Genomic DNA, 14,669 nt, shown 5'->3' on the forward strand with positions numbered 1-14,669 from the left:
GTTCTTACCAGTGTGTCCAGGCAGGCAGTTGCAGGTCAGACCGGCTGATCCTGGGTTCTTGGTGCAAGAGCTGGCGAAGAATATCCCACTGTCTTTTGTGTCTGGACACAGGCAAGGCTCACAAGGCTCCCTGGAGACCGGGTCACCATAGTAGTTCTCCTCACACCTGCATGGAGGCAAGGTGTTTGTAATAGGCTTCATACTGACACATATTGTGATACAAGGACAGTGTGTAGAGTGTGACATTGTGCCAGACGTGTTGATTCTGACACCATATTTTGGTTTTGGTCATAGTCTCTTGAATAGTTTTCATTTAGATTAATCACATTTTAGTCACCTGGAATGTTTTAGTGTTAGTCTAGTTTTAGTCGACTAAATAATATATGATTTTAGTCTAAAATGTTAGGAAGGGACTAGTGGACAAGAGATCCAGTATAAGTAAAAGACACAAGTTATTTAACACTTTGCATGAAAATAGCAGATCTACAAGCTCACAACGCGTCGCAGCGCACCACGTTGTGAGCTTGTAGATCGGCTATTTTAAGTGTAAAATCAGCCATTACGACGGCATCAAGGCCTGCCAAATATCTTTTAGTCGACTAAATCACCTGTAGATTGTAGTCGACTAAAACTAGACTAACATTCCGAGTGACTAAAATGTGACTAAAACTAAATGAAAACTATTCAAGAGACTATGACTAAAACTCAAATCTAAATTTGCTGCCAAAAACAACACTGGCGTCACGAAGATGCAAGCTTAGAGCAGGCGTCTCTTCCGGGCTTTAAAACCGCTGGTGGATGGAAATGAAGCTCGCTGCGCGGCTGCAACTTGCAGCAGGGGGGCGGGAAAAAAACGGAAACGCTTTACCCACGCTCAGGGACGTGCACACATAGACATCAAAGGGGGCTTCTCAGCCCCTGCCCTTTTACCCGTCTGTAAAACAACTGCCCTCTCCAGACCACGAATGCAGCATTTTACTATAACCAAATGTTAACAGAAACACAGGCGGTACAGTAAGTGTGTACCGTACCTCTCACAGTTGGCCCCAGCGGAGTGCCCTCTACAGTTCAGACAGGCTCCGGTGTCCTCGTCGCACAGCTCCGCCTGGCCGTTGCAGTCACAGGGTCGACACAGAGGGAAGCCCCAGTAGCCCGGCTGGCAGCGCTGGCAGCGGCGGCCGGCCACCTCCCGGCGACACGGACACTGACCTCTGACCTGGTCACACAGCTCCGACACGGAGCCGCGCAGGTCGCAGTCACACGCTGGACGGACGGACGGACGGACGGACGGACGGACGGACGGAGGAGAGCATTTAGAACGGGTTAAGAACGCTCTTAACTAATTTAGACTTGAGGACAATTCTAAAAATGTCTTCTAAATCCTGACAGTTTTCTGAAAAACTGTTTCTATGTCAGTGGTTCTCAAGCTATTTCATGTCAAGGACGCCAGAAATTATTATTGGCCCCCCCATCTGAAAATATGTTGTTCCAGGGACCCCCCAGAAGCAAAGATTTGAGTTACAAACGTTTGCTCTGAAAGAATATATATTCCAAAATTGTGCCACATTTTCACGATTTTTCAAAAATAGCAGACCTAGTTATCCTTATCAGGGTAAATAAATAACAGATATGACAATATATACTGTAGACATGGTAACGTACATTTGCAGCCGTCGGGTCCAAAGCCGTAGGTGAGCGGGGCACAGGTGTCGCAGCATCTGCCAATCACATTGGGCTTACACTCACACAGACCCCCAAATTTACTACAGGACGGCCCGTGTGAGCCCTGGACATTACACCTGCAAGCTGACAATACAGAAACTCACTTAGACACAATTTAACTACAAAAACAACAACAAAAACAACCATTAGTGACTAAAGCAGTGGTTTTCAACCAGCTAAATGATGGAGAGTTGGTAACAAAATGGACCCCATAGATAGGTATGCGTATGCATAAAGTGAATGGCAGATCGAGTGGCAAAGTGAATTTAATGTTGTTTAAAGTCATTTAATTCAATCAAATAGGACTTTTCTGTTTGGATGTATGGGCTGTCAAGGTCAAATTAAATTAAAAGAAAGTAACTAGTAACTAAATTCAAATAATTGTAGTGAAGTAAAAGCACACATTTGTACACAGATGTAGTGGAGTAGAAGTAAAAATACTGGAAATTGGAACAACTCAAGTAAAGTACAAATACCTCAAAATTGTACTTATAAGTACAGTACATAAGTACAAGTACTTAGTTACTTTCCACCACTGCTACTACTCGGTAGGTACTACTCACCCACGGCCCCGTTGTGGATACGGGCCGACATGCTGCCCACCAGGCTCTCACACACGTCAGGCAGAGAGTTCTGCTCGGCCAGGTCGGCCGACAGACCCAGACAACGGAACCGCCGGAACGAGTCCAGGTCGTTCTGAGAACAGAAGTCCTGCACTGACTCCAGGCTGGGGATCAGGCCCATCTGGAAAGCAAGGATAGGAGGAGGATGGGTCTGGAGAGCATGGCTCGTGAACTTTGGGAGTTCAGTCAGACAACTCACGGAATAGATTTAACCAATATTTATTACAGAATGAGAATACAAGTCTGCATAATGATATTCATCTTGGCGTTCGGCTCTGCTGCATTTACTCCCTGCTCGGCACGATTAACCATCATAAACATTAAGAGCAAGGAGATAGATATACAATGAACCCCCCCATGGGGAACATAAATAACAGAGCCCACCGGTAGGGTGGGAGCAAACATCACATAACAACCAGGAACCATAAGCAGAAGGAAGGCAGGAAGAGCATGCAGACTGGTGAGCTTAAGTAGCCCGCCCAATTGGTCAGCTGACTGCCACATCAGCGAATGACGTGTGGGACTTTCACACACTTATACACCCACATAGAAATTCACCATGTTAAGTATAGAATGCGCCTTTGAGCACGGCATGAACTCCCTCGAGTGTGATTGACTGAACTAACTCCGCAAGCTACGTGTCATTTATGAAACTGCCCTTGATTGGGTTTACCTCAATATTTAATTTAATATTCTGTAATTGTGTTGAGTTTTTATTGTAATGTCGAATTCAGAAGAGGATTGACATCTAGAACTGGCTACATTTCATCAAAATGAAAAGTTAAATAATTACTTACAGAGTCAATCAGGATGTGAGAGCTGGACTTGTGGTCAAGGTTTGGCTCTTTGTTGAACACGATGTCCACAAAGTAGCGTCCTCCTGCATTCAGACAGATGGTTGTGTCCAGGACTGCACCCCTACAGCACAGTTATTACATTTGGAACCAAGAGTGAAAATCAATTGGAATTACGGAACAAGAACAATATATCAATTCCACGCACATGGCAGCTTGAAAATGTGTCAATCAGTATCAGTTTATGCATTTAAGCATCCGCCTTATAAACATAATTCATCAACATACTGTAAGTTAATAACAGTGATATTGTAATACTTTTCAAATGAAGAATAAAGCCAGTAATATCATCCATATCAAAGTCATACATAATCAGTAATAACTAACAATACAACACAATACCCAAAATGAACACCAAGACACCATTTTTTAACTACCGGTATTTTTAAAAACATTTTTTGAATAGTTCAAAAAGCCGATCTACAAGCTCACAATGTGTTGATGTAGATCGGTTAGTTGAACAAATCTTAGTTAAAAATAGTTAAAAAAAAAGGCACTGACGAAAACAATAGTCCTTCTGAGATGAAATTATACAAAGCCAGGTGAGAAGCCATATTAAGTGAAACGTGATTAGACCGTTAACATGGACTTTACATTTAATGAAAGCACGACAGAGTCTAACCTGGCGTTCCCTGGCAGGGTGAGAGTGGTGCTTTCTAACCTGGCGTTCCCTGGCAGGGTGAGAGTGGTGCTTTCTAACCTGGCATTCCCTGGCAGGGTGAGAGTGGTGTTTTCTAACCTGGCATTCCCTGGCAGGGTGAGAGTGGTGTTTTCTAACCTGGCGTTCCCTGGCAGGGTGAGAGTGGTGGTTCCTAACCTTACCTGGCATTCCCTGGCAGGGTGAGAGTGGTGTTTTCTAACCTGGCATTCCCTGGCAGGGTGAGAGTGGTGGTTCCTGTTGGGTCAACGGGACAGCCATCGTCGCCCGGCGACAAACGGATGATGGTGATGGTGGCCATCCAGTCAGCTGGGGACTGAGAAGGAAGGAACACTGTGTGTGTGAGTGAGTGAGCTACTGCAGTCTTGTTGTTGTGTTAACTTATAGAACCGACTGCAGCATGTCATTTAACGATGAGTCCTGCTTTTTCTATTTAGTTTTCTAATGTTTTTACCCAGTTTTCACTGTTGTAACCTTGTGTGACCACAGACCAGGCTTTACACCTGGTCAGGAGGAAAGCCTGGTCTGTTTCTAAATCACTGTGTGATCCGGTCTAGACCGGATAATAAAATAAAATAAAATAAACTCTAAGTTGGTTGCACACTGGGCGCGTTTTTTCCGGAAAACGTGTCCAGTGTGCAGGGACCTTTATTCCTGTTTGTGGTTATTTCTTTGGCGTCGCTTTGTTTTGGTCCCCCCTTGTTTAGTCTCGCAAGTCGCTACGAGGTGGAATAAAATAAATACCAAATTATTTATTCCAAGACGTACTTGAATATCTCGGATTCTCATGACGCTTCAAGGCTTTTTGACTACAAATCACTGACTACAACATGACTACAACCTGACGGAGCATAAACCCGAAAAGGAATGCTTCCCAGGCTACGGCTGTTGTACCCGGGCCCTCCTGCCAGTGTGGAGGCCTCACCAGGAGGAGGACGTACTACTTCTGTTCAACACCCACCCGCTGACAGGTGCCGCCCCCAGCCTGTGGCAGTCACAGAGACAAAGGTCGCCCTCCCTGCCCTGGCTTCCATCACCAAAACACGGCCAACTGTGTTCTTATAAATGCCTAGAACTAGAACGCTTGTTATCTACTTGTTATAAAACTAAACATATTGTACATGTATGACTATATGCACATACTGTGTTACGTAAGTGAGGTCATTACCTCAGGCTCGTAGCGAATAACCAGCTGATACTCAATGGATTTGGGTACGTTGTCAACGGTGAACCGTAGCCCCGCCCTGTCCAGGGCCCTGACGAATCCCGGTCCCGTCCAGGTGATTGGCCGGTCTGCTGTCCTCTGCCGGGGGACGATCTGCAGTGCTGACCCGGGGTCCAGGGGAATGGTCATCTGTGGTAAGTACAGTATAAGGACTTATAGGAAGGATGCACTGCATTATCGACCTGAACACTAAGTTATAGGTCAGTTTGTCTTTGATTGGGCCGCCAGGACCAGGCCCCTCCCTGTCTATCTCTCTCTTCTATTCTTTCTTCGCATTCCCCCTCTACCCCACCCCCCCCCCCCCCCCCCATTCTGAGGAGAAACCTCTGCAAAATCTGCAGATCTATCTAATATATGTGCTGTAGAGAGGGGACAAAGTATAGACCCCCTGAGGGACTCTAGTACTGTATATAGGGATGAAGTGTGTAATCAGAAGATTATTGATTGACTCGTTCAACCTGTTCAACCTGTCTCCTCGTCCTTGCATGTCTTCTGGTCCGCCTCATCAACACCATACGGCCATTCTGGTACTTGACGTCGTAGCCCTGCTCCCTGAAGTGCTGCTCACAGCCAGGCAGGAGCCCAGGCTTCATCTGGAGGAGAGATTCATATTCAAACAAACATTCATTCAGTCACTACAGCAGAGTTCAGATGAATAGATACAAACACAGCCTACTGCATGTGTGAAAGAACATAGACAGACATAGAGCATAGCAAACACTTCTCATCCAGGTCATTACCCATTATCATTTCACTTAGATTTTTATCTTTGTCAAGCCATGAGGCGTCTCTCATGTAAAAACTAATTCTGAACAAGTCTCACAAGGTAACAATGTAACTATACTACCGTAAGTAATTACCATGCTCAACTACCACTACCGTTCTCTATTAGCCTACCATGTACCAGTACCATGATCTAGTACCATATACAATTTACAATGTAGTCATTTAGCAGTGGTATAAAAGTGGTTCACAGAAATAGTCATGAAAGATCATAAGCAAGCTAAGAACCTATATCTGTCTAAGAGTAGAATATCTGTACAGTCACTACAGTGTAATCTAATTTACATAAGTTTAGCCTTTGCATACGCCTGTAAGGTCGTCAAGACTAGTGCAAGTGCGGGTTGAAACAGCGTTGCATTCTGGGACAGCTTCATATAGTGTCACAGCTGCCATCTAGTGGACAAGTAGATGCTTGCACATTAAAGTGATTATAGACCAACATAAGCGACGGAGCGGACTATGTATGTATAAAATAAACTTGTGTTTTTGTGTCCGTTTGACTCCACCCACGCAAGGAACAAAACAGACTCTGTCCAGGCCTTAAGATGGAGTCTGAAGAGGTGAGTTTTCAGACTACGGTGGAAGATTGGGAGTGAGTCTGATTGCAATGGGAAGTTCATTCCATAGTTTTGGAGTAACAGTACCATGCTCTGTTACCATGTACTAGTACCATGTTATTGTATCAAGCACCAGTACCATGTTATTGTATTAAGCACCAGTACCAGTCTAGTACTGTACCATGTAGGGATGTTACTAGTTAATCGTTAATCGCAGTTAAGAAAATAGTCGGTTAAACTTAACAGTTTGAAATCGAACTCGAAGCCACTGGCTTCCGAACTATAGTATGGGTTATAGCTCATGCATGACAGACACACCTGGGATGCAGCATGTTCGTTCTGGAGGTAGTACGGGTCCACTACTTCCTGATTCCCTTGATCCACTGGATGCTCTGGACCGGGAGTCGGCCACCTTTTGGACATGAAATGACATGCTTTTATTCTCTTGTTAGTCAGTAGGCCATATAAACATTACGTTGAATTATGACACAACATCAAAATGTAATTATTCCAACTAATTTTGATTGTCCACATATGTACATAACATCAATATTCTTTCACATCAAGCATTGTAATGATCATACTCATTATATGGAATAACCGGACCTATATCTCCCAGACTGCCACCCCATCTTATTAATCAGTCAGAGTTCAGAGTTTTTCATGACAGACACATCATTGACAGTGCCTTGTCTACTTCCCTCATGTTTAGTCAAATGTATCCATGAGGGCTGGAATGACCGAACATCTATTTTAGCTTTTTTGCCATTGCCGTTCTCTGAGCCAGGCAGAACTGTGTGATTGCGTACTCTTTGCGACCTGGTATGTGAGGTAGGCTCACGTAGGCTACATGCTCCCAGGTGTACACAAAACGAAATAGTATAGAGTGCGTGAATAGGATTAAGGGTTATGTGCAGGAGATAATTTGCATACAGATGCGAGGGGACTTAAATTAACTCAAATTTTATTTTAAAAATCAAAATCCTTCTCTCTCACACTTATGCCAGAGTGCCAGTGATTACAGTCCCCGTGCCAATGGTGGCACTCGTGTCTAAGGTTACCTACCGATACTCTGGGTGTGGAGGATACTCTGGGTACTCTGGATACTGTGGGCGTTCTGTAGCCTCTGGAGGATGAACATACTCTGGGTACTCTGGGCGCTGAGGATACCATGGGTCTTCTGGGCGTTCGGAATTCTCTGAATCCTCTGGACGATGTGGATACTCTGGATACTCTGGGTTTTCTGGACGTTCTGGATTCTCTGGAGGCTGAGGATACTCTGGGTGTTCTGTAGCCTCTGGACGCTGAGGATACTCTGGGTACTCTGTATTCTCTGGGAATTCTGGGTGCTCTGGCTCCTCCGTAGCCTCTGGACGCTGTGGGGACTCTGGGTACTCTGTATTCTCTGGGTACTCTGGGCGCTCTGTATTCTCTGAATACTCTGGGTACTCTGGCTCCTCTGTAGCCTCTGGACGTTGTGGGTAGTACTCTGGGTACTCTGTATTCTCTGGGTACTCTGGGCGCTCTGGCTCCTCTGTAGCTTCTGGGCGCTCTGGCTCCTCTGTAGCCTCTGGACGCTGAGGATATTCTGGATACTCTGGGCGCTGAGGATACTCTGGGTACTCTGGGCGCTCTGTATTCTCTGGACGCTCTGGCTCCTCTGTAGCCTCTGGCTCCTCTGTATTCTCTGGGTAGTCTGGCTCCTCTGTAGCCTCTGGGCGCTCTGGATTCTCTGGATTCTCGATTATTAGTTGTTGATTTCGCGGAGAAGCAAACTCTGCCTCGTACAGGAAGTAGTCGAGGGCAGGCAGGAAATGACCAGTCACGGGTTCAGAACACCTTCTTCCCACCATGTTGGGCAAGCACTGACATTGTCCGTCGTCTGGAGAGCACCTGCGGAAATGTATCAAAGGGTAGTGGACATGTCAATAAACAGTGTTTTAGAGTAGGGCTCTATTTTTACCAGTGCCCCTTACGGAGTATTAACTTCTTTATACTGACGTGCCCAAAGTAGCGTTGCCTGGTTGAATGGGATTGAGATAATGTACGTACATGGTGCCATGTGCGCCTCCCACATCACAGTCACAAGGGGTGCATCTGTCCTGCGTGTTCCCCAAACCCCAGAACCCAGGCTAGAGGAGAACAATGTGACAAAGCAGTCAAACAAATGGCTCAATGAAAGATACACTATAGGTATTGCCTTCTAATACAATAAGTACAAAGATGGTAAATGGACAGTCTACTATTTTGCATAATGTGCAGTTATACATAATGTTAATAATAATAATAATAATACATTTATTTGTATAGCACTTTAAAACATTGTTAAGAACTTCACACAGCATAACACATCAAGACAAAAGCACACAAAGAAACATAACAAAATAATATAGAAGGATAAAAGTGTACACAAAACAGGATATACTGTAAACCGTAAAGTGTGGTTTTATGATAAAAAAAAATGATTTAAATGATTAAAAAAATAGGAGTGGAATATCAAACTGTCAAAATAGTCAAAATAGAAGCAAGGTTACTCTACTCAAAATATTACAAAAGTAGAATACTTTTTTTAGCTTATAGACGGGTCATGTTCACTATTCACCATAACGATTTAAGTTTATACAGTAGCTAGGGCTAAAGTGGTTAAGTAACTATACTCGTTAAAATTCTACCGCTAGAAAGACCTACCAAACACGTGTCACAGGAGGGTCCAGTCGCCAGGCGGTCACACACACACTCGCCTGTCTCTTGATCACATGCATCAGCACTCTGGACGCTGCCCAGGAGGTTACAGCTGCACTCTGAAGCCAGGACACATGAAGCACATGTGATAGAGCTCAAAGTGTCACAGAAACACATGAAGCACATGTGATAGAGCTCAGTGTCACAGAACACATGAAGCACATGTGATAGAGCTCAAAGTGTCACAGAAACACATGAAGCACACGTGATAGAGCTCAAAGTGTCACAGAAGCACATGAAGCACATGTGATAGAGCTCAAAGAGTCACAGAAACACATGAAGCAACATGTGATAGAGCTCAAACAAAGAGTCACAGAAACACATGAAGCAACATGTGATAGAGCTCAAACAAAGAGTCACAGAAACACATGAAGCACATGTGATAGAGCTCAAAGAGTCACAGAAACACATGAAGCAACATGTGATAGAGCTCAAAGAGTCACAGAAACACATGAAGCAACATGTGATAGAGCTCAAAGAGTCACAGAAACACATGAAGCACACGTGATAGAGCTCAAAGTGTCACAGAAACACATGAAGCACATGTGATAGAGCTCAAAGAGTCACAGAAACACATGAAGCACACGTGATAGAGCTCAAAGTGTCACAGAAACACATGAAGCACATGTGACAGAGCTCAAACAAAGAGTCACAGAAACACATGAAGCACATGTGATAGAGCTCAAAGAGTCACAGAAACACATGAAGCACATGTGTCACAGAAATCCGTTCATTATTTTGTTTGTTCAAAACGAGCCACTCCTGCAAACTTTGGAAGCCAACGTTAGCCAATCGGGATGGAATATGAAAAATCTAACAGATCCGCCTAGATATTGTGTACTGAATGCCATGTTGTTTGGACAGAATCTGTAGGAGTAATATAAAAGAAAAGTGTTTTGCGAAAACAACTTCCTCCTGGCTGACGCGTGTGCACACATGCACACCAGGCACAGCACACGCTTTCGACCAGCAACAATAAGTTTGGTTTGATTGATGTATGTGTTTCAAGCCTTATGACCTGCTGTAAAACCTTTTGCCCTTCGGGGACACTAATAAATAACCTTGAACCCGCACGCACGCACACGCGCACACACGCACACGCACACGCACGCACACACACACACACACACACACACACACACACACACACACACACACACACACACACACACACACACACACACACACATAACTTGAGACTTAATAATTTCAAATTATATATGGAAAACCTAATACCCATATATCCTTACTTTGGCAGCCTGCGGGGTCCTCTTGCTGGAAGCCAAAGTATCCATATTTACAGCGGTCGCAGCGCTCTCCCTCCACGTTCTCCTTGCAGACACAGTGACCGCTCTCAGGGTCACACAAACCGCCGTCTTTAGAACCCATAGGGTCGCAGTCACAGGCTGGTGGAGAGGGAAAGTTCATGTTGAATATATTTACATCTCTACAGACATGAGAACAGTTTTATGATGTTTCTATATCAGTGGATTTCAAACTATTTCATGTCAAGGACCCCACAAATGATATGTAATTGGCCACTGCCGGTTAAGCTCATATATATGGAAGGTATTGTGCATTTTATGACTAAAGCATGAAACTTTCAGAATATCATCTATACACCCCAAGGTTTGATTTCAGACGTGGAACCACTTTCTGACTGACCTCTGGTGACCTTGAGGGGTCATTGACCTCAGAATTGCATTTTTGCACGTTTTGCTCCATTAGGCAGTAGAGAGTACTCTCTACTGCAGTAGAGAGTACTTTCTACTGCCCCATCTGGCGAACATCATATTGCTGTTCATATATTCAGAACGGGTATTAAGGACTAGTAATGCTTGAAAATACCAAAAGGGGTTCCCGTCCTGAATGGGTTGAAAGTGGCATGGAACCCTATATGCTGATTTAGTTTTTCCAGTCCAGGCTCAAATACACAGCATATTAAAGACATCAGACTAAAGTACAAGCCATGCAGCTGTGGCTAATAAAATGAATAAGGGGTAGGGCGTGTTACATTTAGACGTGCCCAGGTCCATGCGGGTGTGCCAACGTTCAAGCATAGACAACTCTCTCTTAATTGGCTCCTCGTAAATCATTGTGTGTACTGTTGGACGGAGGAGGTGAAGGAGTAAAAAGAGGATCGGAAATTTGGCTAATAGTCAACAAGGATGTCATTGTTTGCACAATTTGACACACCTAAATCTAACGTACTAATTTGATAAATAGAGATCTGCAAAAGTGTTGCTTACCTTACAAAGTAATTCAAATGTTTTACCTGAACTGGAAAACAAACCTCAAAGTCAGCTTTAACTAATTTAAGTTAAGTAAAGAATATAATATAATATTCAAATATGCACAGCAGTGACATAGAGTCTGTGGGGGCCGGAGGGCCCCCATGAGGACTTTCAGGGAATTGCACCCAACCGCACTGAAGACAGTCAAGACACTGTCCAACACCGCCCTCCCCTGGCTAAACCAGGCATGGGCCCCCATGAGGATTATGAAAACTATTCGTTTCTGATGCACATGCATTTTTATGGTTTTTCATAAAATAGCAGATCTACAGTGCAAGCTGGTAGCGCGATCTATAGTATACAAGCTGGTAGCGATGAGCTTGTATATCTGCTGTTTGTCAATAGAGGGTATGCATGTGACATCATCATCATACCTGGAAGTTATGCAGGAATGCCTACTGAGTGGCAAAAAAACCTACTTTCTGCCTACGTTAACCCATTTTGTTAGCATTACGTTATGCTTTAGCTATTTAAAAATAGCAGATCTACAAGCTCATACGAGCTTGTAGGTCTGCTATTTTTGAAAAATCGACATTTTTAGAATCTGATCTCAGGTCAAAATGGGTTAAACTCCCTTTGCCACTCGAACGAAATGGAGGTCTTGTAAACTCACGGATGCACCCATCGTGGTGGTCCACAGACTTCTGGGGGTCCTGGTAGAGGTAAGGGCGGCACTGCTCACACTGTGGCCCCGTGCGCTCATGCTGGCAGAGGTCACACACCCCGCCGCTCACCTTACCGCTGGCCTCGTAGCGCGCCACGTCGAAGTGACACGTCTCGGAATGGCCGTGACAGTTACATCCTTGAGAGAGCAACACAGTGCATCAGAATCATTTCATCGGGTTTCAAGATAGCAAGTGTGTACATGGAAAAACGACCTTTTTCCACTGACGAAAACTAAATGCAAACTAAATAAAAACTAAGCTATGATGACTAAAACTAAGACTAAATATATACTGACAATTTCATAAAAATAAATAAAAACTAGACTATGTGTTAGGAAGGGACTAGTGGACAGAGAGAACCAGTATAAGTCATTTTTCAATTAGTTGCATGTTGAAAATAGACAATCTACAAGCTCTGAGATCTGCTATTTTCAGCAAGTTAAAATCAGTCATTACGACGGCATCAAGGCCCGCCAAAATAAATTTTAGTCGACTAAATGAACTGTAGATTTAGTCGACTAAAATCATATGACATTTAGTTGACTAAAACTAGACTAAGTTGACATTCCAGGTGACTAAATGAAAACTATTCAAGAGACTATGACGAAAACCAAAATCAAAATGTGCTGCCAAAAACAAGACTGGTGTCAAGATAGTAAGTGTACAATCCATGCCAGACAGGGTAGAGAGATGGTAGCAGGGCAGTGAGGGACAGACAGGGTAGAGAGATGGTAGCAGGGCAGGGAGGGACAGACAGACAGGGTAGAGAGGTAATAGCAGGGCAGTGAGGGACAGACAGGGTAGAGAGGTAATAGCAGGGCAGGGAGGGACAGACAGGGTAGAGAGATGGTAGCAGGGCAGGGAGGGACAGACAGGGTAGAGAGGTAATAGCAGGGCAGGGAGGGACAGACAGGGTAGAGAGGTAATAGCAGGGCAGGGAGGGACAGACAGGGTATAGAGGTAATAGCAGGGCAGGGAGGGACAGACAGGGTAGAGAGATGGTAGCAGGGCAGGGAGGGACAGACAGGGTAGAGAGGTAATAGCAGGGCAGTGAGGGACAGACAGGGTAGAGAGATGGTAGCAGGGCAGGGAGGGACAGCCAGGGTAGAGAGATGGTAGCAGGGCAGGGAGGGACAGACAGGGTAGAGAGGTAATAGCAGGGCAGGGAGGGACAGACAGGGTAGAGAGGTAATAGCAGGGCAGGGAGGGACAGACAGGGTAGAGAGGTAATAGCAGGGCAGTGAGGGACAGACAGGGTAGAGAGATGGTAGCAGGGCAGGGAGGGACAGACAGGGTAGAGAGGTAATAGCAGGGCAGGGAGGGACAGACAGGGTAGAGAGGTAATAGCAGGGCAGGGAGGGACAGACAGGGTAGAGAGATGGTAGCAGGGCAGGGAGGGACAGACAGGGTAGAGAGATGGTAGCAGGGCAGGGAGGGACAGACAGGGTAGAGAGGTAATAGCAGGGCAGGGAGGGACAGACAGGGTAGAGAGATGGTAGCAGGGCAGGGAGGGACAGACAGGGTAGAGAGGTAATAGCAGGGCAGGGAGGGACAGACAGGGTAGAGAGATGGTAGCAGGGCAGGGAGGGACAGACAGGGTAGAGAGATGGTAGCAGGGCAGGGAGGGACAGCCTTACTTCTGCATGTGTTCTGAGAACCGTGTTCTCCGCCTGGCCTCCAGGGGGCATCGTTGTGAAAGTCCTGACATATCTGACAGTTGTCTCCCATTGTGTTGTGTTGGCACAAACAGCGACCATGGACCTATAGATAAAACAACATGTAGTCTATTCATATTCACAGATGGCTTAAAACAGTCACAATTCCCCCAAGAGAGACATAAACATTTCTCCAGCTTTTACTTTAGTATCTCACCCTATACAGTATAGATTATTAGAATCTACAGTATGTTTTGTCATACTATAGGGGTGAAATTAATATTTCTGTCTGTGCTGTGACATTGCATTAAATAAATGGACACAATGACCCGCACACGACACACCGTCTGGACTTTGAGCATCATCACGCGATGGAGGAGAAGATAATTTGCTTTGCCACAGGAAGCAAATGTTTTATAAGCGCCTTCATTGTGCTTTTTATCCCTTAAATATAAAAAGTAACTAAGAAATTGTGACTAAATAATTAATAACTATACTAGATTAATTTGAAGACGGATACAGTTTTCCTTTTCCTGAAGAGTAACGGTTTCTTTTGGACATACTGTAAACTAAAGGGTTTCTGACAGTGACGGAGTACTCCGGCCATCACACAAGGATAACAAACACCTGCCAAAAATAACACATCTACAAAGCTAACAATGACATCTTCACTTAGCCTACTGTATGTAGAGCTGTTCTTTTTGGCAATCGACGGTACAGTGTTGATTTTGTCGACTAATACAAAAAATGTTCATCGACTACATTTTGTCACTGACGAAAAATAAATGGAAACTAAATTAAAACTAAGCTATGATGACTAAAACTACCGGTAAGACTAAATATATTGACAATTTCGTCAACAAATAAAAACTAGACAAAAATGTTAGGACT

General features: G+C 44.5%; 1 protein-coding gene across 1 annotated transcript in view; it reads right to left on the bottom strand.

Annotated features, from left to right (window-relative positions):
- The window catches only part of lamb4 (laminin, beta 4), a 43,749-nt gene that overhangs the window by 16,575 nt on the left and 12,505 nt on the right, over positions 1-14,669 (bottom strand). Inside the window, exons 10-24 of the mRNA XM_080762580.1 lie at positions 13,761-13,884; positions 12,072-12,260; positions 10,415-10,570; positions 9,111-9,223; positions 8,475-8,554; positions 7,488-8,315; positions 6,741-6,834; positions 5,541-5,675; positions 5,026-5,211; positions 4,061-4,173; positions 3,143-3,263; positions 2,286-2,466; positions 1,663-1,806; positions 1,032-1,263; positions 9-166 (exon numbers count right to left, since the gene is read on the bottom strand). Coding sequence (XP_080618706.1) covers positions 9-166; positions 1,032-1,263; positions 1,663-1,806; positions 2,286-2,466; positions 3,143-3,263; positions 4,061-4,173; positions 5,026-5,211; positions 5,541-5,675; positions 6,741-6,834; positions 7,488-8,315; positions 8,475-8,554; positions 9,111-9,223; positions 10,415-10,570; positions 12,072-12,260; positions 13,761-13,884 — 2,854 coding nt within the window. The remainder of the gene's footprint in view (positions 1-8; positions 167-1,031; positions 1,264-1,662; positions 1,807-2,285; positions 2,467-3,142; positions 3,264-4,060; positions 4,174-5,025; positions 5,212-5,540; positions 5,676-6,740; positions 6,835-7,487; positions 8,316-8,474; positions 8,555-9,110; positions 9,224-10,414; positions 10,571-12,071; positions 12,261-13,760; positions 13,885-14,669) is intronic.

Source organism: Protomyctophum bolini (genome assembly GCF_963924005.1).
Source record: "Protomyctophum bolini genome assembly, chromosome: 4".
In the NCBI taxonomy this organism is placed as follows: Eukaryota; Metazoa; Chordata; class Actinopteri; order Myctophiformes; family Myctophidae; genus Protomyctophum; species Protomyctophum bolini.